The following is a 21,401-nucleotide window of genomic DNA, read 5'->3' as shown; positions in this document are numbered from 1 at the left end:
CCTGCTGGAGACGCACAGCATCGGGAAGGAGTGGGCTGGGTGACCAGCTTGCTCAGGCGGATGGAAGTGGGCAATAGCTGGTGTGAGGTTCAGAGTGGAGGTATGTCGGACCTGACGCCAGCAGTGGTGTAATAGGCTACACATCTGGCACAAGAACGAGGATGGGATACAAAGCCCCTCCAGCCTTTGTGAGGGGCCAGAGTCCACAGCAGGCGCCGCACCCCCCAGCCACCTGGTGTGGTGGGCTCCAGGTGTGTCCGCCCCTCAGGCAGGTGGGCTGTAGGCTGGGACTGGGATGGGGTGGGCAGTGAAAGGGGAAACCCTCGCCCTGTGCTGACTCAGGGGCTGAGCACAAAGAAAGTCACTCCCGTCCCCAGCTACCGCGCTGCAGGGGCCTGGTGCCCACACTCCATACGAAGTCAAGAGGTTCCTGCAGAAATGTGCAAAAACAACCTTTATTCACAAGAGTACGGGGTGCGCCCTGAGGTTTGGGTTCTGGGGTAACTTGCCTGGCCTGGGCCCCTGCTGGCTAAGAGGAAACAAAGAGGGACCCTCACAGTGCTGAGACTGGACCCGGGACTCCCCTGTCCCAGGGACTCTCTGGAGGTCGCGGGTGAAGATGACACAGGGCCCACTGTCCTCATGACTCCTGTGAGTAGAGTAGTAACCTGCCCCCCCAACACTCACATACACACATACACTGCGGGCTGGGACTGGGGCTTTCTTGTCACTCAAGGAAGCTGCCCCTATGGGCACCTAAGACAGTGCCACAAAGAACAAAGATGTTTTAAGACAGATATGTTGGGGGCTGCATAACTGGGGCACAGCAGAGACGGGGCCTAGTCCACTCAGCCTTGTCAGCTGTCCTTGCTCTTCTGGTCAGAGGCTGTGGCCTTGGTCAGATTCCCAGCTTCTCTCTTGAGGACACTGAGCAGCGTCTGAGAACTCTCCAGGATCTGAGGTCACAGAAACGAGAGGGGTGGGCCAGGGGTGTAGCCTAGTGGTGGAGTGCTCACCTAGCATGCATGAAGCCCTGGGTTCCATTCCTCAGTACCAGATACACAGAAAAAGCCAGAAATGGTGCTGTGGCTCAAGTGGCAAAGCGCTAGCCTTAAGCAAAAAGTGTCCAAGGACAGTGCCCAGGCCCTGAGATCAGGCCCCAGTACTGGCCAACAAAAAACGAGAGGGGGGGCCGGGAGTTTGGCCTAGTGGTTAAAGTGCTTGCCTAGCATGCATGAAGACCCGGGTTCGATTCCTCGGTACCACATACATAGAAAAAAGCCAGAAGTGGTGCTGAGGCTCAAGTGGCAGAGCTCTAGCCTTGAGAAAGTCCAAGGACAGTGCTCAGGCCCTGAGCTCAAGCCCAGGACTGGCAAAAAAAAAAAAAAAAAAAAAAAAAACGAGAGGGGCACCGCTGTCCGTCTCCTTAGAAGCAACACTCCCACTTCCCCGCGGCCCTGAGCTGCTCATGTGAAGCGTGAGAATCCATGGTTCATGCAGTAGCCGGGGGCCAGGGCCTTCTCCCTCCCTCCTGGATCTGCCCCGGGCCTATTCCCACCACAGAAAACCAGGCTGGGTGAGCTCTGGTCCACGACTGTGCACTCTGCACTGAGTAGAATGAACTCAGTAAAGGAGAGCGGGGGACGCACGCCCCAGGGAACCTCCATCCCTCCCGCAGCGGTTTCGGCCTCACGGTGGGCCTGGGCGCTTCCCCAGTCCCGGGAGCCAGGCAGGCATGTGCGGCCCACGGCTGGGCGCCCCACCTTGAGGTAGGCGGCCTCGGTTTCCTCGATGGTCCGGTCAAACTCGTTGCGGGAGGCGATTTTGCGCGCCAAGTTCTCGTTGACGCGGGCCAACTTCTCCGTCAGCTGCCTCACCTCGTTCTGCAGCCGCTGCTTCTCGTCTTCCTCCTGCTGGATCTGCCGGCACAGCTCATCTCGCTTCTGACACAGCTCCTCGATGCCTAAGGCGGGCGGCGGGGAGACCGGGCTGTGGGCGGCGGGGACCCGGGGCTCGGGTAGGGAGGCCCCCGCGCCGGGCTCGGACAGGCGCGGCCGCGGGAGCGGGGGCGGTGCGGGCAGGCGAGGAGCAGGGCCCCGGCCTCCGTCCCCGGCCCCCTGGTCCCCCCCCCCGGCCTCCGTCCCCGGCCCCCTGGTCCCCCCCCCGACCCCCCGCCCGGCCTCCGTCCCCGGCCTCCGTCCCCGGCCCGGCCTCCGGCTCCCGGCCCCCCGGCTCCCGGCCCTCCGCTCCCCGCCGCTCACACTTCACCAGCTCGTTATTGTAGTTCTGTAGCGCCGCGCCCTGCTGGGTCATGGCCGACGCCGCGCTCTCCGCTCCAACCGCCGCCCGCGCAGCCACACGGACGCAGGCGCACGCCCGCCCCCCGTGACGTCATCGCCTCGCGCCCGCCGAGCGTCACGACGGCGCGCCGCGCTCGGCCCTGCGTCCCTGCCAGGCGCTGCGTCGGGCGCAGGACCTGGGGCTGCGGATGGAGGCCGACGTGGCGGCTGCGGCCGCGGCGGCCGGGCTCGGGGACTCCGAGCCTGGACAGGAGCTCCTGGCCGCCTGGAGCACCGTGAGCACCGGGCTGGTGCCTCCGGCTGCCCTGGGGCTGGTAAGGCCTGCGAACGGAGCGGCGGCGGCCGGGCGGTGCGCGGGGCCCCTGCCCCTCCCTCCGCTCCTCCCCCCTCCGCTCCCTCCCCCGCGCCCTCCCTCCGCTCCCTCCCCCCCGCCCTCCCTCCGCTCCCTCCCCCGCGCCCTCCCTCCGCTCCCTCCCCCGCTCCCTCCCCCCCGCCCACCCTCTTCTCCTCCCCCCCCGCCCTCCCTCCGCTCCCCCCCGCCCTCCCTCTTCTCCTCCCCCCCGCCCTCCCTCCGCTCCCCCCCCGCCCTCCCTCTTCTCCCCCCCCCGCCCTCCCTCCACTCCCTCCCTCCGCTCCCCCCCCCGCCCTCCCTCCTCGGCTCCCCCCAGGCCCTGCCCCCCTCCCCCTCCCCCCGCGTCCACCCCCTCGGATGTCCCCCCACCCCAGGCGTCTTCCCGGACCAGCGGCGCGGTCCCGCCCAAGGAGGAGGAGCTCCGCGCGGCGGTGGAGGTGCTGCGGGGCCGCGGCCTGCACTCGGTCCTGGAGGAGTGGTTCGTGGAGGTGCTGCAGAACGACCTGCAGGCCAGCATCTCCCCCGAGTTCTGGAGCGCCGTCTCCCGGCGCGAGCGCGCCGTCGACGAGCCCCAGTGCCTCCTGCTGCTCCTGGACGCCTTCGGGCTGCTGGAGAGCCGCCTGGATCCCTACCTGCGCAGCCTGGAGCTCCTGGAGAAGTGGACTCGCCTGGGCCTGCTGATGGGCACCGGCGCGCAGGGGCTGCGGGAGAAGGTGCACACCATGCTGCGCGGAGTCCTGTTCTTCTCCACCCCCAAGACCTTCCAGGACATGGTCCAGCGCCTGTACGGGCGCTTCCTGCGGGTCTACATGCAGAGCAAGAGGAAGGGCGAGGGAGGCACGGACCCGGAGCTGGAGGGGGAGCTGGACAGCCGCTACGCCCGCCGCCGCTACTACCGACTCCTGCAGAGCCCTCTGTGCGCGGGCTGCGGCGGCGACAAGCAGCGGTGCTGGTGCCGCCAGGCCCTGGAGCAGTTCCAGCAGCTCAGCCAGGTCCTGTAAGTAGGGGCGGCGGCTCCTCCCCGAGCCTGGCTGGCCTCGGAGAGAACTGGAGACCCGGCTGCTGTCCTGACAGCCAGGGGCGAGGCGGGTCGCCAAGTGTGTGCACTCTGCTACGCCTAGGGTGCCTTAGCTTTGCCCTTGCTAAGAACCTGCTGACCCGTGACTGAGCTAGTTTTCTTTTTTTCTTTCTTTTTTGGTGGGTCATGGGACTTGAACGCTGGGCCTGGGTGCTGTCCTTGAGCTCTTCAGCTCTGTCAGCCACGGTGCCACTTATGATTTTCCGATGGTGAAGTGGAGATAAGAGTCTCACAGACTTCTTGTGGCCAGTCTGGCTTGGGACCTCCTCAGGTCTCAGCACTCTGAGTAGCTGGGATTACAGGCAGGAGCCACCAGCACCGGACTGAAGTAGGTTTTTTTTTTTTTTTTTTTTTTTTTTTGCCAGTCCTGGGCTGGAGCTCAGGGCCTGAGCACTGTCCTTGGACTTTCTCAAGGCTACAGCTCTACCACTTGAGCCTCAGCACCACTTCCGGCTTTTTTCTATGTATGTGGTACCGAGGAATCGAACCCGGGTCTTCATGCATGCTAGGCAAGCACTTTAACCACTAGGCCAAACTCCCGGCCCTCCCTTGGTACATTTGCCCACCCCAGGTGGCCAGGAGGGCTGGGGCGTTTTGCACTAAGCTCTTGGTATGCTGTCTGTGTGCTGCACCTGCTCTGTCAGCGGAGCTGTGACGGGTGAGGGCGGTGTGTGTGCTGCACCTGCTCTGTCAGCGGAGCTGTGACGGGTGAGGGCGGTGTGTGTGCTGCAGGTACTTCATGGACAGGACTCTCCTCTAGGCACAGGCTGAGTTTGCTGGAGAGGGTCAGTGCTGAGGCAGTGACCACCACCCTGCATCAGGTGACCCGAGAGAGGATGGAAGACCGCTGCCGAGGCGAGTATGAGCGCTCCTTCCTGCGGGAGTTCCACAAGGTGAGGCTCCCTCCCTGTGCTGCTCCTCCAGAGCGAAATGTGCTTTTGGGAGACCTGATTCCTCACATGAGAAGTGGAAGGCCTGGGTGGACCAGGACTGGGGGCTGGGTTGTCTGCCTGGGAAGTCTGAAGCCCCAGAGAGAGGGAGGAGGCATCTGGGATGTACTCTGCATGTCTCTCCAAAATCCGGTAGCAAAGGCCAGAGTCCCAAGGATGCTTCCACAGACTGGAGGAGTCAACAGACTTCTCCTCTTCCCTGTCTGCATGGAGCTGGGGGTTGTTGGGTTGTGATGTGCTACTGAGCACCCAGATCTGAGCAGCTCTGGCCATGTTCACTGCTCTTGTTTTTCCCTTGACATCTCTCCACTGCTTCCTGGTATCTGTCTAGAGTGAATGTAGGTTGGCTGTGGTGGTGGGTATTCAAAGTGATGTCTCCCAGCCACGAAACAGACTGGGCATTAGCTACGGAAGCTCACTGGGCTGCGGGTGGTGGAGTGGAGAAGGTGAACTGTCCTGAGCGAGCTCCTGTGAGTCTGTGTTACACCCATGAGTCTGTGTGGCATTTTGGTCTTCTCTAATCAGATGTGATTTCATTGTTGTTGCTTGGTTTTGGGAATCACATCTGTGGTTCCAAGAACAGATTTGCCATTCATAAGCCATGTGGGCCAGCATCCTCCATTAGTGAGCCCGCCAGAGGCAAGCGCGCTAATGGGGTGTTGCGGTGTCTGTCTGGGACTCCATTTCTTGGAAAAATCTGCTGTAATTTTGGCCCTCAGATGTAGCTTTTGGAGGCACTCTGGTGGCTGCCATGGGGTTGTGCTGGGCATTCCCACGCCTCACATGCCGGGGTCTCCCCACAGTGGATCGAGAGGGTGGTCGGCTGGCTTGGCAAGGTGTTCCTGCAGGACAGCCCCAGCCGGCCGGCATCGCCTGACGCTGGAAACACCCTGCGCCGCTGGCGCTGTCACGTGCAGAGGTTCTTCTACCGAATCTACGCTGGCCTGCGCATCGAGGAGCTCTTCAGCATCATCCGAGGTCAGTCCTGCTTGGTCCCCTGCACTGTCCTCCAGCCACCTGTGGGCCTTTCCCCTGCACTGTCCTCCAGCCACCTGTGGGCCTTTCCCCTGCACTGTCCTCCAGCCACCTGTGGGCCTTTCCCCTGCACTGTCCTCCAGCCACCTGTGGGCCTTTCCCCTGCACTGTCCACCAGCCACCTGTGGGCCTTTCCCCTGCACTGTCCAGGAGCCGCCTGTGGGCCTTTCCCCTGCACTGTCCTCCAGCCACCTGTGGGCCTTTCCCCTGCACTGTCCTCCAGCCACCTGTGGGCCTTTCCCCTGCACTGTCCTCCAGCCATCTGTGGGCCTTTCCCCTGCACTGTCCTCCAGCCATCTGTGGGCCTTTCCCCTGCACTGTCCTCCAGCCACCTGTGGGCCTTTCCCCTGCACTGTCCTCCAGCCATCTGTGGGCCTTTCCCCTGCACTGTCCTCCAGCCACCTGTGGGCCTTTCCCCTGCACTGTCCACCAGCCGCCTGTGGGCCTTTCCCCTGCATTGTCCACCAGCCTCCTCTGGGCCTTTCTCCTGCATTGCCTGTCAGCAGTGCTTTGCTAGGTGCCTTTGAGTCTACAGGGTTTCCTGGGCGTTATTTACCTTTACCTCTGGCAGGGTGGTGAGCTGACCAGAGCTGGATCTTCTCCACTGTTGCCCAGGCTCTGGTTCAGGACAGAGCTGCCTGCCAGGCCACTGCTTTCTGGTTCCAACCTTCTGTCCTTCAGCCTCGGTTCTTGCTTACCATGTCCTGGACATAACACTCTATCCTTCAGTGTTACAGTAAAATGTATGAGTATGAAAAAGCATCAAGAATACTATCCAAAGCCGGTGCCAGTGGCTCACGCTTGTAATCCTAGCTACACAGGAGGCTGAGAGATCTGAGAATCACAGTTCAAAGCCAGCCCAGGCTTATTTCTAATTAACCACCAGAAAACTGGAAGTGGCACTGTGGCTCAAGGGGGTAGGTCAGTAGCCTTGAACTGAAGAGCTCAGGTACAAGGCCCAGGCCCAGAGTTCAAGCCCCACAACTAACAGTTTGTGAGACTGTTATTTCCAGTTAACCACCATAAAGCTGAAAGTAGACCTGTGGCTTAAGTGGGGTAGTGCTATCATTGGGTGAAAAAGCTGTAAGACAGGGCCTGGAGCATGGCCTAGTGGTAGTGTGTGTGCCTGGCACACATGAAGCTCTGGGTTCGATTCCTCGGTACTGCATACACAGAAAAAACCAGAAGTGGTGTTGTGTCCCAAGTGGTAGAGCACTAGCCTTGAAAAAGCCCAAGGACAGTGCCCAGGCCCTGAGTTCAAGCCCCAGTCCCAGCACACTCGCACACCAAAATATCCAGTGCCCGTGGGGCAGCTCTCCTGTTCGCTGGTGTGCGCCCCTGTGTGCACACCTGCCTCTGAGGGATGGCTCTTGTCCTGCAGACTTCCCAGACTCCCGGCCAGCCATTGAGGACCTCAAGTACTGCCTGGAGAGAACTGACCAGAGACAGCAGCTGCTGGTGTCTCTCAAGGCTGCCCTGGAGACTCGGCTCCTCCACCCTGGTACCACGTGTGGCCACCATGGACTCATCTCAGCCCCGAGGCTCTGGATTCAGAGGCGACTGAGAGGGTGTTCTTTGAGGCTTTGTGGGAGCGGGGGGGGGGGGGTCACCCTCACGTCTCCTGGGAGGAAGTCGGCTTCCCTGCTTTGATCTGGGGTGTGCTGGCCCCTGAACAGACTTCCTGGCAGGAAGAAGGCCTGTTTATGCGTGGGTGAGAGGAGCCTGGATGGGGATTAGCTCCCTGCAGTCATGGTCCCGTGTGACACCGGGGACACTGCTGTCCAGGCCAAGCGTGACCTTTGGCTTCTCCTAGGTGTCAACACGTGCGATATCATCACACTCTACATCTCTGCCATCAAGGCTTTGCGTGTGCTGGATTCCTCCATGGTCATCCTGGAGGTAGCCTGCGAGCCTATCCGCCGCTACCTGAGGTGAGGGCGTGCTTCCGGTGCCACTGGCCCTCGGCTTCCTCCCGAGTCCACGAGGGGACAGGCAGTCTCAGCCAGGCTCGCTGTTCAGGCCGAGGGCTTCTCTTCCCAGTGCTGCCCACCTAGCCTCGCTCGCGCTCTAGGTAGCATGGGTCTGGCTTTCCCGTGACGAGGCACAGGGACCGTGGTTGGTAGAGGGCCTGTGTCCCTGGACCTCATGGCTGCCCTAGACTTGGGCCTTTTGCTTTCCTGGTTGTGAAGCCTCTGTTTGATCTCTGGCCCCACTGTTCCCAGAATGGGGCTGGGTCTCTTACTTTCTAAGAATCAAATGAGCCTGTCTTTGGTGTGTGTCGTTGGCACTTGGAGGGGGCATGGGAGATGGGGTCCACCAGCACGTGCCAGGTGGCAGACAGCAGTCCTCCACCCTGCAGGACACGGGAGGACACGGTGCGGCAGATCGTGGCTGGGCTGACAGGGGACTCGGATGGAACTGGGGACTTGGCTGTGGAGTTGTCCAAGACTGACCCGGCCAACCTGGAGACCGGCCAGGACAGTGAGGATGACTCCGGCGAGCCCGAGGACTGGGTTCCCGACCCTGTGGATGCAGATCCAGGTCAGCTTCCTGTGGCGCTTTCTCCAGCCTCCTCCAGCTTCTCTAGGGCCACGCTGGGTTCTTGCTGTTAGTCCCTGGTCCTGTCGGGGAGGTAGCTCCTGCTGTGCCTCGGCACGTGATTTTTTCTGTGTGTTCCTGCAGTACCCGGTCCCTCCAGCTGGAGGAGGGCTCCTTATTGCCCTGCTCCTAACAGGCTGTAACTGGTGAAAAAGCTGGCTCATGGGAGGCCTGGGGGTCCCACCTCCAAATTTTTTTTAATTTTAATTTTTATTTTTTTTGCCAGTCCTGGGCTTGAGCTCAGGGCCTGAGCACTGTCCTTGGGCTTTCTCAAGGCTAGAGCTCTACCACTTGAGCCTCAGCACCAATTCCGGCTTTTTTCTATGTATGTGGTACCAAGGAATGGAACCCAGGTCTTTGTGCATGCGAGGCAAACACTCTACTACTAGGCCAAACTCCCGGCTTCTCCAACTATGATTTTGTCCCAGACCTAGAGTGCTGGTCAGGGTGACAGCTTTTGGCTGGTCCCCATCCTGTGCCTGGTCCCAGCCCACAGGGTCTGTGAGGCTCTGGATCTTCTATCCTGGCATGGGTAGGACATCTTTGCTCTCTAGGAGCAAAACCTTTGGACCTTCAAGCTGGCTTCTAAGTGGGGGCTAAAGCAGGGAGGGGGGCGGGAAGATCACAACAGCCGCCTGTGAGCCCCATAGCCAGTGCTAGATGACAACGTCTAGCCAGGTGGGCCTCTGGGGTGCTGTTGTCCTCGCCAAGGTGCCAATGGTAATCACCTCATGATGTGCCAGGGAAGTCGAGCTCCAAACGACGCTCCTCGGATATCATCAGTCTGCTGGTCAGCATCTACGGCAGCAAGGACCTCTTCATCAATGAATACCGCTCCCTGTTGGCTGACCGCCTCCTCCACCAGTTCAGCTTCAGCCCCGAACGGTGAGGCCTGTGAGCTGCTGGCTGCTCTCCAGGGGGCCGCCATGGCTGCTACCTGGGGCTTCCGGCTTCCTGTAGCCAAGTCTTTATGCATCTGGAGGGACATACTGCCTGCCCCTGGCCAGCCAGGGGGGCTCTGCTGTGGCCGGGTGGAGCTGTCTTCCCTCCAGGCCAGGGCCGTGTCAGCCGAGGGGACGGGGCCGGCCTGGGGAAGGCTCACCACAGCTCTTTCTTTCCAGGGAGATCCGCAACGTGGAGCTGCTGAAGCTGCGCTTTGGTGAGGCGCCCATGCACTTCTGTGAGGTCATGTTGAAGGTGGGCATCGGCCAGGACCCCCACCCATGTGGCTGGCACCCCAGCCTGGGCCTTGGCTAACTGCCATCTCCTCCTCAGGACATGGCAGACTCCCGCCGCATCAATGCCAACATCCGAGAGGAAGACGAGAAGCGGCCTGTGGAGGAGCAACCACCATTTGGGGTCTATGCTGTCATCTTGTCCAGTGAGTTCTGGCCCCCCTTCAAGGACGAGAAGCTGGAAGTGCCTGAGGACATCAGGGCAGCCCTGGAGGTTTACTGCAAGAAGTACGAGAAGCTGAAGGTATGGTTGCCAGTGCTCCACAGCTCCTCCTGCCCTCAGTCACCTCTCGGCTGTCTGCAAGACTGAGTGTGGACATGGGGTGTGTGTGTGTGTGTATGTGTGTGCGCGTGCGTGCGCGCACGCGTGTTGCGTGCTTGCACACGTGCTCCTCTATAGCCTGCATACACTTGGGGTATAATCTTGGCGAATCTTCTGGGTGTATTTACACCGTCTCTAAAACAGGACAACCTTGTTTCCGGCTCTCCTTCCTGTGCTGCTGAGGTGCTGGATGTTGCTGGGCTCTGCAAGGCTCTGGGCTTTGCTCCTGGTAGGGCTAGGAGAGGCTGCATCTCTGCTGTGGGCACCACTCAAGCACACTGACCTCTGGCTTTGACCCTCTCCTGTCTGAGAGGTCATTAGAGAAGCTGTGACCGGGGTCCTGTGAAGCACTGGGCTTGGACAGAGGAGGAAGGGAAAGGGGGATCCTGCTGTGGAGGTCGGTGGCACTGAGGACAGAATGACAGGAGCCCTGTCATCCTAGCTACTTAGTAGGCTGACATCTGAAGAGTGATGTTCAAAGCCAACCTGAGCAGGAAAGTCCATAAGATTTCCAGAAGCTACCAAAAAGCTGAAAGTAGAGCTGTGGCTTCAGTGGTGGAGCACCAGCCTTCAGGAAAACGCTCAGGGACAACCCCCAGACCCTGATTTCAACCCCCAGACCCTGATTTCAAGCTCCAGGACTAGCACACTCACCCATACAAAAGAATGCGCGGCGAGATTAGCTTGGCCAGGGCCCAAGCCCCAGCAGCATAGCAGAGGCCCATTGGAGTCCTGGGAGGGGGCTGAGCTCAGGGTCCTCTCAGGTTTGCAGTCAGGTCGTGCCAGCGAGTGAAATGGATGCCCAGCCAGAGCTTTGGGCATGGATCCAGGATCCAGGCTGTGGGGTGCAGCCCAGCAACTCTGCAGTTTAGGAGGAGAGCAGGCAAAGCACAGGAGAGGAGAGGCATCCAGGCTCCTGACCTCAACTTTAGTTCAAACTGAGCAGGGCAGCAGCAGCCAGGGCCCGAGGTGCGCGAGGAGGTAGACTCGGCGTGCTGTGGGCGTCCTGAGTCTCGGGGAGGCGTGCTGTGGGCGTCCTGAGTCTCGGGGAGGCGTGCGGTGGGCGTCCTGAGTCTCGGGGAGGCGTGCTGTGGGCGTCCTGAGTCTCGGGGAGGCGTGCTGTGGGCGTGCCAGCAGCTTGTTTCCTCCTGTACATAGGCCTTGTTCTATTTCTAGCTTCATCCGGGGCAGGTTGGCAGAGCAGGGTGGGTGACGGGGGACTGCTCATATTTGACCTTGACAGCCTGGCCATGTCCTCCCTTCATCCTGGTTACGTTCCTGGAAAAGCTCAGGTGTCCTGTGGTTACCCAGGGTCCTGTTGTCAAGTCTGTGTGGCCCAGCTGATGCCAGCTGGATGTCTGCCCATCATGCTCAGTGCCCACCCGTGCCACAGCCGTGCATCCTGGCACGGTCTCTGGATACTTGGACTCCATCCCCTCCTCCCTGCCCCATTGGTGTGGGGAGTCCACTCGCCATCCACCAGTCTCATTCCAACCTGAAAGTCGGTGTTCACTCTAAATCTGTCAGTGTTAACCGTGTGCTCAAAATCGATCCTAAATGTGAATACAAAGTTCCAGATGTCAACATTAAAATCAGGGGGGTGTGAGTGAGACTTGGGACCCATGGGGGGCAGGTTTTCCTGCTAGCTGTGATTTTGTGAAATCAGAGATGTTTTCTGCTTTCAAGACACAATAGCTAGTCTGGTGGAGACATTTAGATCCTTAGAGAAAGAAATGTAGAGGGAAGTTCATGAGTCCTAAGCAATTCTAGACACCAGTGAGAGGAATTAGTGAGATTCAAGGCCTTGGGGCCGGGAGTGTAGCCTAATGGTAGAGTGCTTGTTTAGCATGCATGAAAATCTGGGTTTGATTCCTTAGTACCACGTACATAGAAAAGCCGTAAGTGGTGCTGTGGCTCAAATGGTAGAGTGCTATTCTTGAGAAAGCCCCAAGACAGTGCTCAGGCCCTGAATTCAAGCCCCAGAGCTGGCAAAAAAAAATTCAAGGCCTTATGACAGTTCTGTCTGCTCTACCCCCAGTCCCCTGGACCCCTGCTCCCACTGCAGTGCCCCTCCTGCCCCCACCCCATCATCCCTGTGGGCCTCAGCCCTTGGCTCTGCTCTTTGCCCTTTGTTGTGTTGTGTGTTCCTTCCATCTGTGTGTTAGCATTTCTGCCAGTTCTGTTGGTTTTCCATATATTCTCAGGTGTCCATGCATTAGGCCAGGCCCTCTTCAGACCTTTTGCTGGTTAGCCCTAATGGTTTCTGAAATGGTTGGCTGGACCAACAAATCACACTCTTTTTGTTGTTGTTGTTGTTGTTGGCCATGGGACTTGAACTCTGGGCCTGAGCATTGTCCCTGAGCTCTTCAGCTCAAGGCTACTACCCTTCTCCTTGAGCCACAGTGCCACTTCCTGTTTCTTGGTGATGAATTGGAGATAAGAGTCTCACAGTCGGGCCGGGAGTTTGGCCTAGTGGTTAAAGTGCTGGCCTAGCATGCATGAAGACCCGGGTTCGATTCCTTGGTACCACATATATAGTAAAAGCTGGAGTGGTGCTGAGGCTCAAGTGGTAGAACTCTAGCCTTGAGAAAGTCCAAGGACAGTGCTCAGACCCTGAGCTCAAGCCCAAGACTGGCAAAAAAAAAAAGAGTCTCACAGTCTTTAGGGCCAGGAGTTTGGCCTAGTGGTAGAGTGCTTGCCTAGCATGCACAAAGACCTGGATTCGATTCCTCCGTACCACATACATAGAAAAAGGCAGAAGTGGTGCTATGGCTCAAGTGGTAGAGCTCTAGCCTCGAAAAAGCCCAAGGACAGTGCTCAGGCCCTGAACTCAAGTCCAGGATTGGCCAAAAAAAAAAAAAAAAAAAAGTCTCACAGTCTTTAGTGCCTGGCCTTGCTTTGAACCACCATTCTCAGATCGCTGCCTCCTGAGTAGCTAGGATTGCAGGCGTGAGCCACTGTGCCAGCTTATACCCATCTCTTTAGCTAATGCCTGTCCAGCCCTATCCCGGCCACATGGTTGAGGTCATCTGAACAGGCTGGGAATTTTCCGAGTCATGAGTACTGGTTTCTTTTTGCTTCATAGTTTCCTTATTTATGTTTTGCATTTTAAAAGCAGCAAGAAAGGACTGGGAATGTGGCTTAGAGGTAGAGTGCTTGCTTAGTATGCATGAAGCCCTGGGTTCCATTCCTCAGCACCATGTAAACATAACAAGCCAGAAGTGGTACTTACTGTAGCTCAAGTGGTCGAGCGCTAGCCTCGAGCACAGAAGGGCTCAGGGACAGTGCCTGGGTCCTGAGTTCAAGCCCCAGGACTGATTTTAAAAAGGAAAAGACCAAAAAAAAAAGATTATCACAACTTACCAGGTGCCAATGGCTCACACCTGTCAACCTAGCTACTCAGAAGGCTGAGGTCAGAGGATTGTGGCTTGAAGCCAGACTGGGTAGAAAAATCGATGAGACTCCTATCTCCAATTAACCACCAGAAAACCAGAAGTGGTGCTGTGGTTCAACGTAGAGTGCTAGCCTTGGGCTGAAGAACTCAGGGACAGCACCCAGGCCCAGAGTTCAAGCCCAAGGACCATCCACAAAAGAAAAGGAAGGGAGGTTTTCCTCACCTGCTGAGCCTGAGGCAGTGGCATCTTGAGTGTGTGCCAGTCCTGGGGCTTGGACTCGGCCTGGGCTCAAGGTTAGCACTCTTCCTCCTAAGGCAAAGCTTCTGGCTTTCTGGAGTCTTGTACTTGCCTGTCCTGGCTGGCTGCCCCTGAGTGGCTGTGTGGCAGCTGTGAGCCACGGTGCCCGGTACCTAGCTGTGCCATCACTAGTGCATCGCCCACGCTTATACCAGTGGTGTCTCCAGGGAACCTTAGAGAAGGGACTCGGTGCCCCGCACCCACCTCCAGACAGTTCTGCCCCTTTCCTGGTGTTAGAATCGCACTCCTCTTGACGCCTGTCATGCAGCGTCACAAATGACGGTGACCTGAACAGAAGCCTGTTGTCTGTGGTGAGGAGCTGGCAGAGCTGTCCTCGCTCTGAGGCCACGGAATGTCCTTCCTTGTCTCCAGCCGTCTTTCATCCTGCTTATGGCTACATCTTGGGCCTTGCCCCTGGCCTCTCAGCCCTTGAGCCACAGCCCCACTCCTGCCTTTTTCTGTGTATGTGGTACTGTGGAATGGAACCCGGGCCTCCATGCATGCTAGGCCACGCTCCCGGCCCCGCCTGGGTGTTCACCTTTGCTTTGCTTTCACAAGGACCCTAGTCCTGCTTCCGTGTGACCTCATCTTAACTGCACCTGCCCTGGCTCCACGTGGGTCACCTCCTCTGAGGTCCTGAGCGTGAGGACATGGATGTGTCTCTTTGGGGGCCCTGCCCCTCACCTGCGTGCGGTGGGCGTTCTCTCGGGCTGCCGGCCTGCCAGGCGTGGCTGTGGGGCTGCTTCCCCAGGCCGGCCTGCCAGGCGTGGCTGTGTGCGTGCGCGTGCGCACAGTGAGCGCCTCCTCATGTGGTGATGTGGTGCTTCTCCCCCAGGCCATGCGTACCCTCAGCTGGAAGCACACTCTGGGCCTGGTCACCATGGATGTGGAGCTGGCTGACCGCACCCTGTCCGTGGCCGTGACGCCGGTGCAGGCTGTGGTCTTGCTGTACTTTCAGGACCAAGGTGAGTCCACGGGCTGGGCTCCCCCCAGTCCTCCCCTAGGTGGCCAGGCTGTGGGGGTCAGGAAGCAGCAGGCCTGGCGCTCCAGGGTCCTGTGGCTCCGCCCACAGCTACCTGGACCCTGGAGGAGCTGAGCCAGGTGGTGAAGATGCCGCTGGGGCCGCTGCGGCGCCGCCTGTCGGTGTGGCTGCAGCAGGGCGTGCTGCGAGAGGAGCCCGCCGGCACCTTCTCCGTCATCGAGGAGGAGCGGCCGCAGGACCCTGACAGCCTGGTGCTCATCGACAGCGACGACGAGAGCGACTCGGGCCTGGCCTCGCAGGCCGACCAGAAGGAGGAGGAGCTGCAGGTGTGTGGGCTGCTGTGGCGGGGGTGGCGGGGTGCCCCTGCTGTGGCGGGGGTGCCCCCTGCAGGGCGGGGGTGCCCCCTGCTGTGGCGGGGTGCCCCCTGCGGGGCGGGGGTGCCCCCTGCTGTGGCGGGGTGCCCCCTGCTGTGGCGGGGGTGCCCCCTGCGGCGCGGCCCGCTGACGGCCTGCCCGTTGCTGTCCCAAGCTCTTCTGGACATACATCCAGGCCATGCTGACCAACCTGGAGAGCCTCTCGCTGGAGCGCATCTACAGCATGCTCCGGATGTTTGTGATGACGGGGCCTGCGCTGGCGGAGATCGACCTGCAGGAGCTGCAGGGCTACCTGCAGAAGAAGGTGCGGGACCAGCAGCTCACCTACTCGGCAGGAGTCTACCGTCTGCCCAAGAGCTGCAGCTGAGGCTCCTCTGCCAGGCCCAGCCCACCCGTGCCCTGACCCCTCCATGTCCACACCCCTGCCCTGACCCCCCCACACCCCTGCCCTGACTCCCCCATCCCCACACCCCTGCCCTGACCCCCATATCCCCATCCCCACACCCCTGCCCTGACTCCCCCATCCCCACACCCCTGCCCTGACCTCCCTATCCCCACATCCCTGCCCTGATCCCCATGTCCACACCCCTGTACACAGTACAGATTAAAGCAGGTCAGTTTTCCATCCTCCATGTCCTCCTGGCTCTGTGAACCCCCTGGACACATCTTGGCCTTCTGTCTCCACTGGTCGCTTCACCTCAGCCGTATAGAGCCTGTCTCTTTCCTAAGCAGCGAGATTGCCACAGGCCTGGGTCAATGGCCCGTTGACTGTAGACCTCTTGAAGTGGCCTCTGAGGCCCCATCTGCCTCCTGCAGTTCCTGTCATCTCCTTGAGCCACTTGCCAGATAGCTGGTTTGACGTCTGAAAGGAGCTTTGTTTATTTGTTTAGTACTGGTACTAGGGCTTAAGCCCAGGGCCTGGGTACTGTCCCTTTGCTTTTCTGCCCAGTGCTGGCACTCCACCACATGAGCCACAGCTCTACTTCTGGCTTTTTTCTGGTTACCTGGAGATCAGAGTCTCATGGACTTGAGTACCCGGTCTTTGAATCCTGGTTCTCTGATCTCAGCCTGTATTAGAAGCACGAACAGCTGCACTCCACGCGGCATGAGAGAAGGCCTTGTCTCGCATTTTGCAGCCTGTGTTGGGACAGGAGCTCTGCACCTGTCCACAAGGGAAGGCTGTTCCAGGACAGGCCCTGCGCAGGTCCAGGGGGCTGGGGTCACCCGGGGGTGGACACAGGGCTCATGGACACACTGGAAATTCTTCCCTGACGCTCAGACCTGGGATCTGTCTTGGAGTCCAGCCACACCTAGAGTTAAGCCTTGTCCCAGAGGCTAGACATGTAGAAGCCTCAACTCTGCCAGCTCCCCGGGTGCCGCACTGGCTGAGGAACTTCAGAACTGGGAAAACCTGCTCTGGTTTCTCTGTCCCAGAGCTGCTGTTTCCAGGGTCTCCTGGCCTCAAGTGCTATCTTACAGGGAACAAAGGCCCTCTCAATCCTGTGGCCTCCAGCGCCTTCTCCTGCCAAGGTGGCTAAGCCATACCCGACGTCGGCTGGCTCCCTGCCCGAGGCCAGGGACACCTTCCTGGTTCTTCCAGAACCCACCGCTACCCCTCACCCACACATAGCGCTCTCGCCCCCTTTCAGGATTCCTCTAAAGCAAGCGCTCTGCTGCCGTGTGGTAGTGGTGCCCCTGTGATCCCAGCTGTTCAGAAGGCTGACATCTGGACTGCCACGTGGGAGCCAGCTAGCCTTGGGCAAAAAAGCTAAGTACAGGCCTTCCCTGTCTAGCACCAAGAAATAGAAAAGAAAAGCTGGCAAGAGGGTGACACCAGGGCAAGAGGGTGACACCAGGGCTGCTGCACCCTCTGGCCTTTCCCCTGTCCCCACAGCCTGGGGACACACAGAGCCAGTCACCCGGTGTCCCCACAGGCCTGGGGGACACACAGAGCCAGTCACCCGGTGTCCCCACAGGCCTGGGGGACACGCCTAAGTGTGAGAGGGCCTCCAGCTCTCATGTCACTGCTGTCTGCTTTCACCCCAGGGCTGTTGTCCTGTACCTCCAGTTCTGGGAGAGCTCTGGGCCCCCTGTATGAAATGGCTGTGGGTTCCACCCTGTGGCTGCCACCTGGTGCTGCCAGGTGTGCCTTTGTCTTCACCAGGATGTGGACCAGATGGGCCGGCCAGGCAGGGTGGTGCTGCCAACCCCCCGAGGCACACCTTCCACCCCGCATTCCTTCCTGCTCCCTGGACACAGCAGTGCACAGCAATGCCCGGGCTGAGCCGGAGCAGTGGCTGGCTCTGTGACCTTGGCTGCAGGGAGGACACTGCGTCTGGTCGAAGAGGCCTTGGGGACCAGACTACGCATGACTCAGTCTGCGCCTTCCCCTGGTGCCCCTGTGGGGCCCGGCCCCGTCTGCTGGGGCTGGCAATCCCTCCTGCTCAGCCTGGTTTCCTTGGCAGGCCTTTAGAGGAAGAGAGAAGGTAGCAGGGTGACCTGCTCCACATCCCAGCCTAGAACAGCAAGTTCAGAGAAGAGAATCATCTCTGACTCGCCAGCCTACAGACCACTGACCATCGATGCTTTCTGCAAGGGGAACACACCATTGTGCTAGCACTGGGGCCTCAATTCAGCTCCCTTGCTCAAAACTGGGGCTCTACCACTTGAGCCACACCTCCACTTTCAGGGTTTTGCGGGGTACTGGAGGTCAGAGTCGTATAGACTTTCCTGCATGGGCAGGCACCAAACCTCCACCTTTGGATCTCAGCTTGCTAAGTAGCTAGAAATACAAGCCCGAGTCACTGGCACCTAGCTGGAGTCCTGTCGCACTGTAGGGGCTCAGGGTTGGCTGGAGCCCAGGCCTACTTACACCCTTACACAGGCCCTTACACCAAGAACCCAAGTCCAGATCCCTCACAGCAGAGCCAGACATGGACCCACCTTCCTCACCACCCACACTCACCATCCTCTGCTTCAAATCTGACCAGAACTTCTGAGTCCCTTTCTACCCTCCCAGCCACATGGCAAGGCTGTCTGCCCGGGACACCCAGAATCCTGGTGCCTGGAGGGAAGCTCGGCCTGGCCTGGGTACTCAGGCCCTGCCCCCACCCTCTATGCCTCAAAGCCCCACTGTGAGGTCAGCGCCTTCCGACAAGTTCCCACAAGTTCTATCCAGAGGTGTGCGGAGGGGCTGGGGGTTGGACATGGCCTCCTGTCCCCAGCCTGACTCCTGCCTGGCCGGCAGCTCCCTGGGCCTGATATGTTTGTCCCTTTTGCTCAGCCCCGCTGCAGGTGCCACCTCTGTCCCCAGACCCCTCCCCCAGGCAGGGCCAGCCCATCCCTGTACTTCCAGAAGCTGCTGGCCCGTGGGTGGGCCTGGGGGCCCCCACAGGCAAGTGACTGGCACCCGGCCTCTCGGCCCGGCCCTGTCTCTGCAGCTGGAACCTACTGTGAATGCAGCCTGGGCCTCAGCCGGGAGGCCCTTCTCGCCCTCATTGTGGTGCTGGCTGGGGTCAGTGCCAGCTGCATCTGTGCCCTCATTGTCGTGGCAATCGGTGTCTTTCAAGCTAAGGGGTGCGTGAGCCCGGGGGGGCCGGGAGGAGTTGGAGGAGGCTGTGCCCGCGACGGTCACGGGTGGGAGGGCCTCTGCCCCTGGGGGGGGACATCCTGAGGGACAGCGGTGTTCGCCGGGATGTGCCAGGGGGGGCTTCCCAGCGCCACCCTCACGCCTTCCTTTGTGCCCTCAGTGAGACATGTCCCAGACACGCGGACAGGAGGTGAGTGCCAAGGGAGGCTTCAGGGTGAGCGGCCCCTTCTCTGCGCCCGCCCTGGAGGTGCCCGGACCCAGCGGACCCCTGGCCGGAGCGGCCAGGGCGCTGCCAGTCTGGGCTGACCGGGCCCTCGTCCCGCAGGGTGGTGGGGCACTTCGGGGTCCAGGAAGATCGGGTGGACCTCCGCTCGGTGCACGTGGAGTCCCATCTCATGGACCCTGACCTGGAAGTCTCTCTGATGCCGTCCCTGGAGGAGAGCGCGCTGCTGGCCATGCCCCTGGAGGCGCCGCTGGAGGAGGCGGCCCCGCCCCGCGCGCCGCCCGCGCCGCCCGAGTAGGCGGGCAGCCGGCGCGGAGGGAAATTAAACGGTATTTAGAGATTGAGCACTGTCCCCTTCACGTTCCGAGTCCTTGGAGGCTGCTTGGTGGGCGCGCGCATGCTGGGTGGGGAGTGCAGACGGGGAGCCGGGCTTCTGGGATTTCCACCTCCCGGCCGAGCCGGCGAGCCCGGCCCCCTCCCCCCCCTCCCCCGGCTTCGCCGCACACGACCAGCAGCTCCCCGAGCGGCCCCTGCGGAGGCGCCGGGCCGGCTCCCCTCCGGCACCCGGACGTCCCTGCCGCCCGCGTGCGGGGTCTCCCCGAGCCAGGTCTCGGAATGCGCGGCGGCCCTGCCACGCCCCCACCCGGGGAATGGCGGCCTCACTGCCTCCCCACGGAGGGCCACGGGCAGGGCAGTGGAGCAGCCGCGCGCGCTGGGCTGGCCTGGCTGCGGGATGGCGGCTCGGGTGGGCCTGGCCCCGCCGCCCAGGCGCGGACGTCGGGTCCCGCGGTCCCGCCAGCGCCGCCCGGGGCGCGGGGCAGGCGGCGGACGGGCGGCGCCGGGCGTTGGCTGGAGGCCCGGCCCCCGCCCCAGGCTCCGGCCCAGCTGTGGGACAGGAACTCCCGGCGCTGGGCCGGACCGCGGGCACTCGCGCACGAGCCGAGAGGACATGCGCCGGGGCGCCGCGACTCCGGGGAGCACGGGCCGGCGCCGGGCCGCCTCCTCCGCCCCCATGAGCAGCCCCTGTGGCTCCTCACGGCCCCGGCCACTACGGTCGCTGCTGCTGCTGCTGCTGCTGCTGCTGTCGTCGGTGAGGTCAGTGTGGGCCCCCGTGCCCGTCGGGGCCGCCCGCTCGGCTTCCCCGGGCGCCCCCGACTGCCCGGAGGCGTGCGTGTGCGCGCCGGCCGGCCGCGCTAACTGCTCGGGCCTCGCGCTGCCCGCGGTGCCGGGGCCGCTGGGCGGGCGCCTGCTGGAGCTGCTGCTGGACCACAACGCCGTGCGCGCGCTGCCGCCGGGCGCCTTCGCGGGGGCGCGCGCGCTCCAGCGCCTGGACCTCCGCGGGAACGCGCTCCGCGCCGTGCACGCGCGGGCCTTCTGGGGCCTGGGCGCGCTGCAGCGGCTCGACCTGAGCGCCAACCAGCTGGAGGCACTGGCGCCGGGCACCTTCGCGCCACTGCGCGCGCTGCGCTCCCTCTCGCTGGCGGACAACCGGCTGGCGCTCCTGGAGCCCGCGGCGCTGGGCCCGCTGCCGCTGCTGCGGGACCTCAGCCTGCAGGACAACGCGCTGTCGGCGCTCGCGCCCGGGCTGCTGGCGGGGCTGCCGGCCCTGCGCGCACTGCGGCTGCGCGGCAACCCCTGGGCCTGCGGCTGCGCTCTGCGCCCGCTCTGCGCCTGGCTGCGCCGGCATCCGCGCCCCGCGGCAGGTGAGCGGCCGGGGCCGCGGGTCGGAGCGCGCCCTGCTGGGCCGCCGCCGCCGCCGCCGCCTGACGCCGCGCCTGTGTCCCGCAGAGGCCGAGACGCTGCTCTGCGAGGCGCCAGGACGCCGGACTCTCCGCCCCCTGGCCGCCCTTCCCGACGCCGCGTTCCGGCACTGCGCGCAGCCGCTGGCCGCGCGGGACCTGGCGGTGGTGTACGCGCTCGGCCCGGCCTCCTTCCTCGCCAGCCTGGCCACCTGCCTGGCGCTGGGCTCGGCGCTCACCGCCTGCCGTGCGCGCCGCCGCCGCCGCCGCCGCGCCGCCACCGGCCGCAGCCCCCCGCGGAGGCCGCCGGACCCCGCCCCGGCCCCCGCCGCCTGCAGCCCCCCGCGGAGGCCGCCGGACCTCGACCCCACCGTCCCGGACCCCGCCCCGGCCCCCGCCGCCCGCAGCCCCCCGCGGAGGCCGCCGGACCTCGACCCCACCGTCCCGGACCCCGCCCCGGCCCCCGCCGCCCGCAGCCCCCCGCGGAGGCCGCCGGACCTCGACCCCCCCGCCCCGGCCCCCGCCCCCGCCGGCCTCGCAGCCGCCGCCCCCCAAGCCTGAGCCGGACGCCGGCGCCCCAGCGAGCTCCCTCGCCCCCCCGGCTCTCTGAGAACCGCCCGCACCCCCGCCCCGGGCCTCCCCTCGCGCTCCCCAGGCGTCAACAAGCGACCCAGCATGGAAGTTTTCGTGACATTCCTTTAGGCATCACCACTGAACACGGAGGGCGCGGAGGGGCGTCGCGGGGACGCGGCTGGACGCGGGAGGCTGGTCCTGTACAGGGGCCCGGCGGCGACGCCCGAGGCCGGGGAGGAGGGCGGCGGGGACGCCCCGGAGCCCGGGGTCTCGAGTCCGGAGGCGCCTGCGCAGTGTGGGGCGCCCCGGACCTCGGCGGCGGGCCGGGGCAGGGCCGGCCCGGAGGAGTGGGGAGAAGG

General features: G+C 62.3%; 4 protein-coding genes across 5 annotated transcripts; 3 read left to right on the top strand and 1 right to left on the bottom strand.

Annotated features, from left to right (window-relative positions):
* Positions 1 to 716: 716 nt before the first annotated feature.
* Ssna1 (SS nuclear autoantigen 1) lies at positions 717 to 2,372 on the bottom strand. Its single transcript, XM_090330995.1, has 3 exons — positions 2,262 to 2,372; positions 1,764 to 1,963; positions 717 to 956 (listed from the first exon to the last, which is right to left on the bottom strand). The coding sequence occupies exons 1-3, from the start codon at positions 2,311 to 2,313 to the stop codon at positions 858 to 860; spliced, it is 351 nt and encodes a 116-aa protein (XP_090187121.1). The 5' UTR covers positions 2,314 to 2,372; the 3' UTR covers positions 717 to 857.
* Positions 2,373 to 2,453: 81 nt separating this feature from the next.
* On the top strand, positions 2,454 to 15,411 carry Anapc2 (anaphase promoting complex subunit 2). The gene is made up of 13 exons (XM_090330994.1): positions 2,454 to 2,614; positions 3,027 to 3,649; positions 4,491 to 4,623; positions 5,484 to 5,658; positions 7,097 to 7,216; positions 7,529 to 7,646; positions 8,075 to 8,256; positions 9,057 to 9,198; positions 9,435 to 9,510; positions 9,589 to 9,792; positions 14,398 to 14,527; positions 14,635 to 14,870; positions 15,073 to 15,411. The coding sequence occupies exons 1-13, from the start codon at positions 2,489 to 2,491 to the stop codon at positions 15,283 to 15,285; spliced, it is 2,478 nt and encodes an 825-aa protein (XP_090187120.1). The 5' UTR covers positions 2,454 to 2,488; the 3' UTR covers positions 15,286 to 15,411.
* A 2,697-nt stretch (positions 15,412 to 18,108) lies between these two features.
* On the top strand, positions 18,109 to 19,074 carry Tmem210 (transmembrane protein 210). 2 transcript variants are annotated; one of them, XM_090329261.1, is made up of 4 exons: positions 18,109 to 18,212; positions 18,359 to 18,494; positions 18,668 to 18,697; positions 18,833 to 19,074. In XM_090329261.1, exons 1-4 carry the CDS (start codon positions 18,125 to 18,127, stop codon positions 19,026 to 19,028), a joined length of 450 nt encoding a protein of 149 aa, XP_090185387.1. In that variant the 5' UTR covers positions 18,109 to 18,124; the 3' UTR covers positions 19,029 to 19,074. The 2 variants fall into 2 exon arrangements, with proteins under 2 accessions (XP_090185387.1, XP_090185388.1); XM_090329262.1 differs by lacking the exon at positions 18,668 to 18,697.
* A 668-nt stretch (positions 19,075 to 19,742) lies between these two features.
* Lrrc26 (leucine rich repeat containing 26) lies at positions 19,743 to 21,030 on the top strand. Its single transcript, XM_090329417.1, has 2 exons — positions 19,743 to 20,433; positions 20,519 to 21,030. Exons 1-2 carry the CDS (start codon positions 19,743 to 19,745, stop codon positions 21,028 to 21,030), a joined length of 1,203 nt encoding a protein of 400 aa, XP_090185543.1.
* The last annotated feature ends 371 nt before the right edge of the window (positions 21,031 to 21,401 follow it).

The sequence above is a fragment of the Megascapheus bottae genome, chromosome 3 (genome assembly GCF_031878675.1).
Source record: "Megascapheus bottae isolate mThoBot1 chromosome 3, mThoBot2.hap1, whole genome shotgun sequence".
Taxonomy (NCBI): Eukaryota; Metazoa; Chordata; class Mammalia; order Rodentia; family Geomyidae; genus Megascapheus; species Megascapheus bottae.
This window is presented reverse-complemented; position numbering and strand designations above follow the sequence as displayed.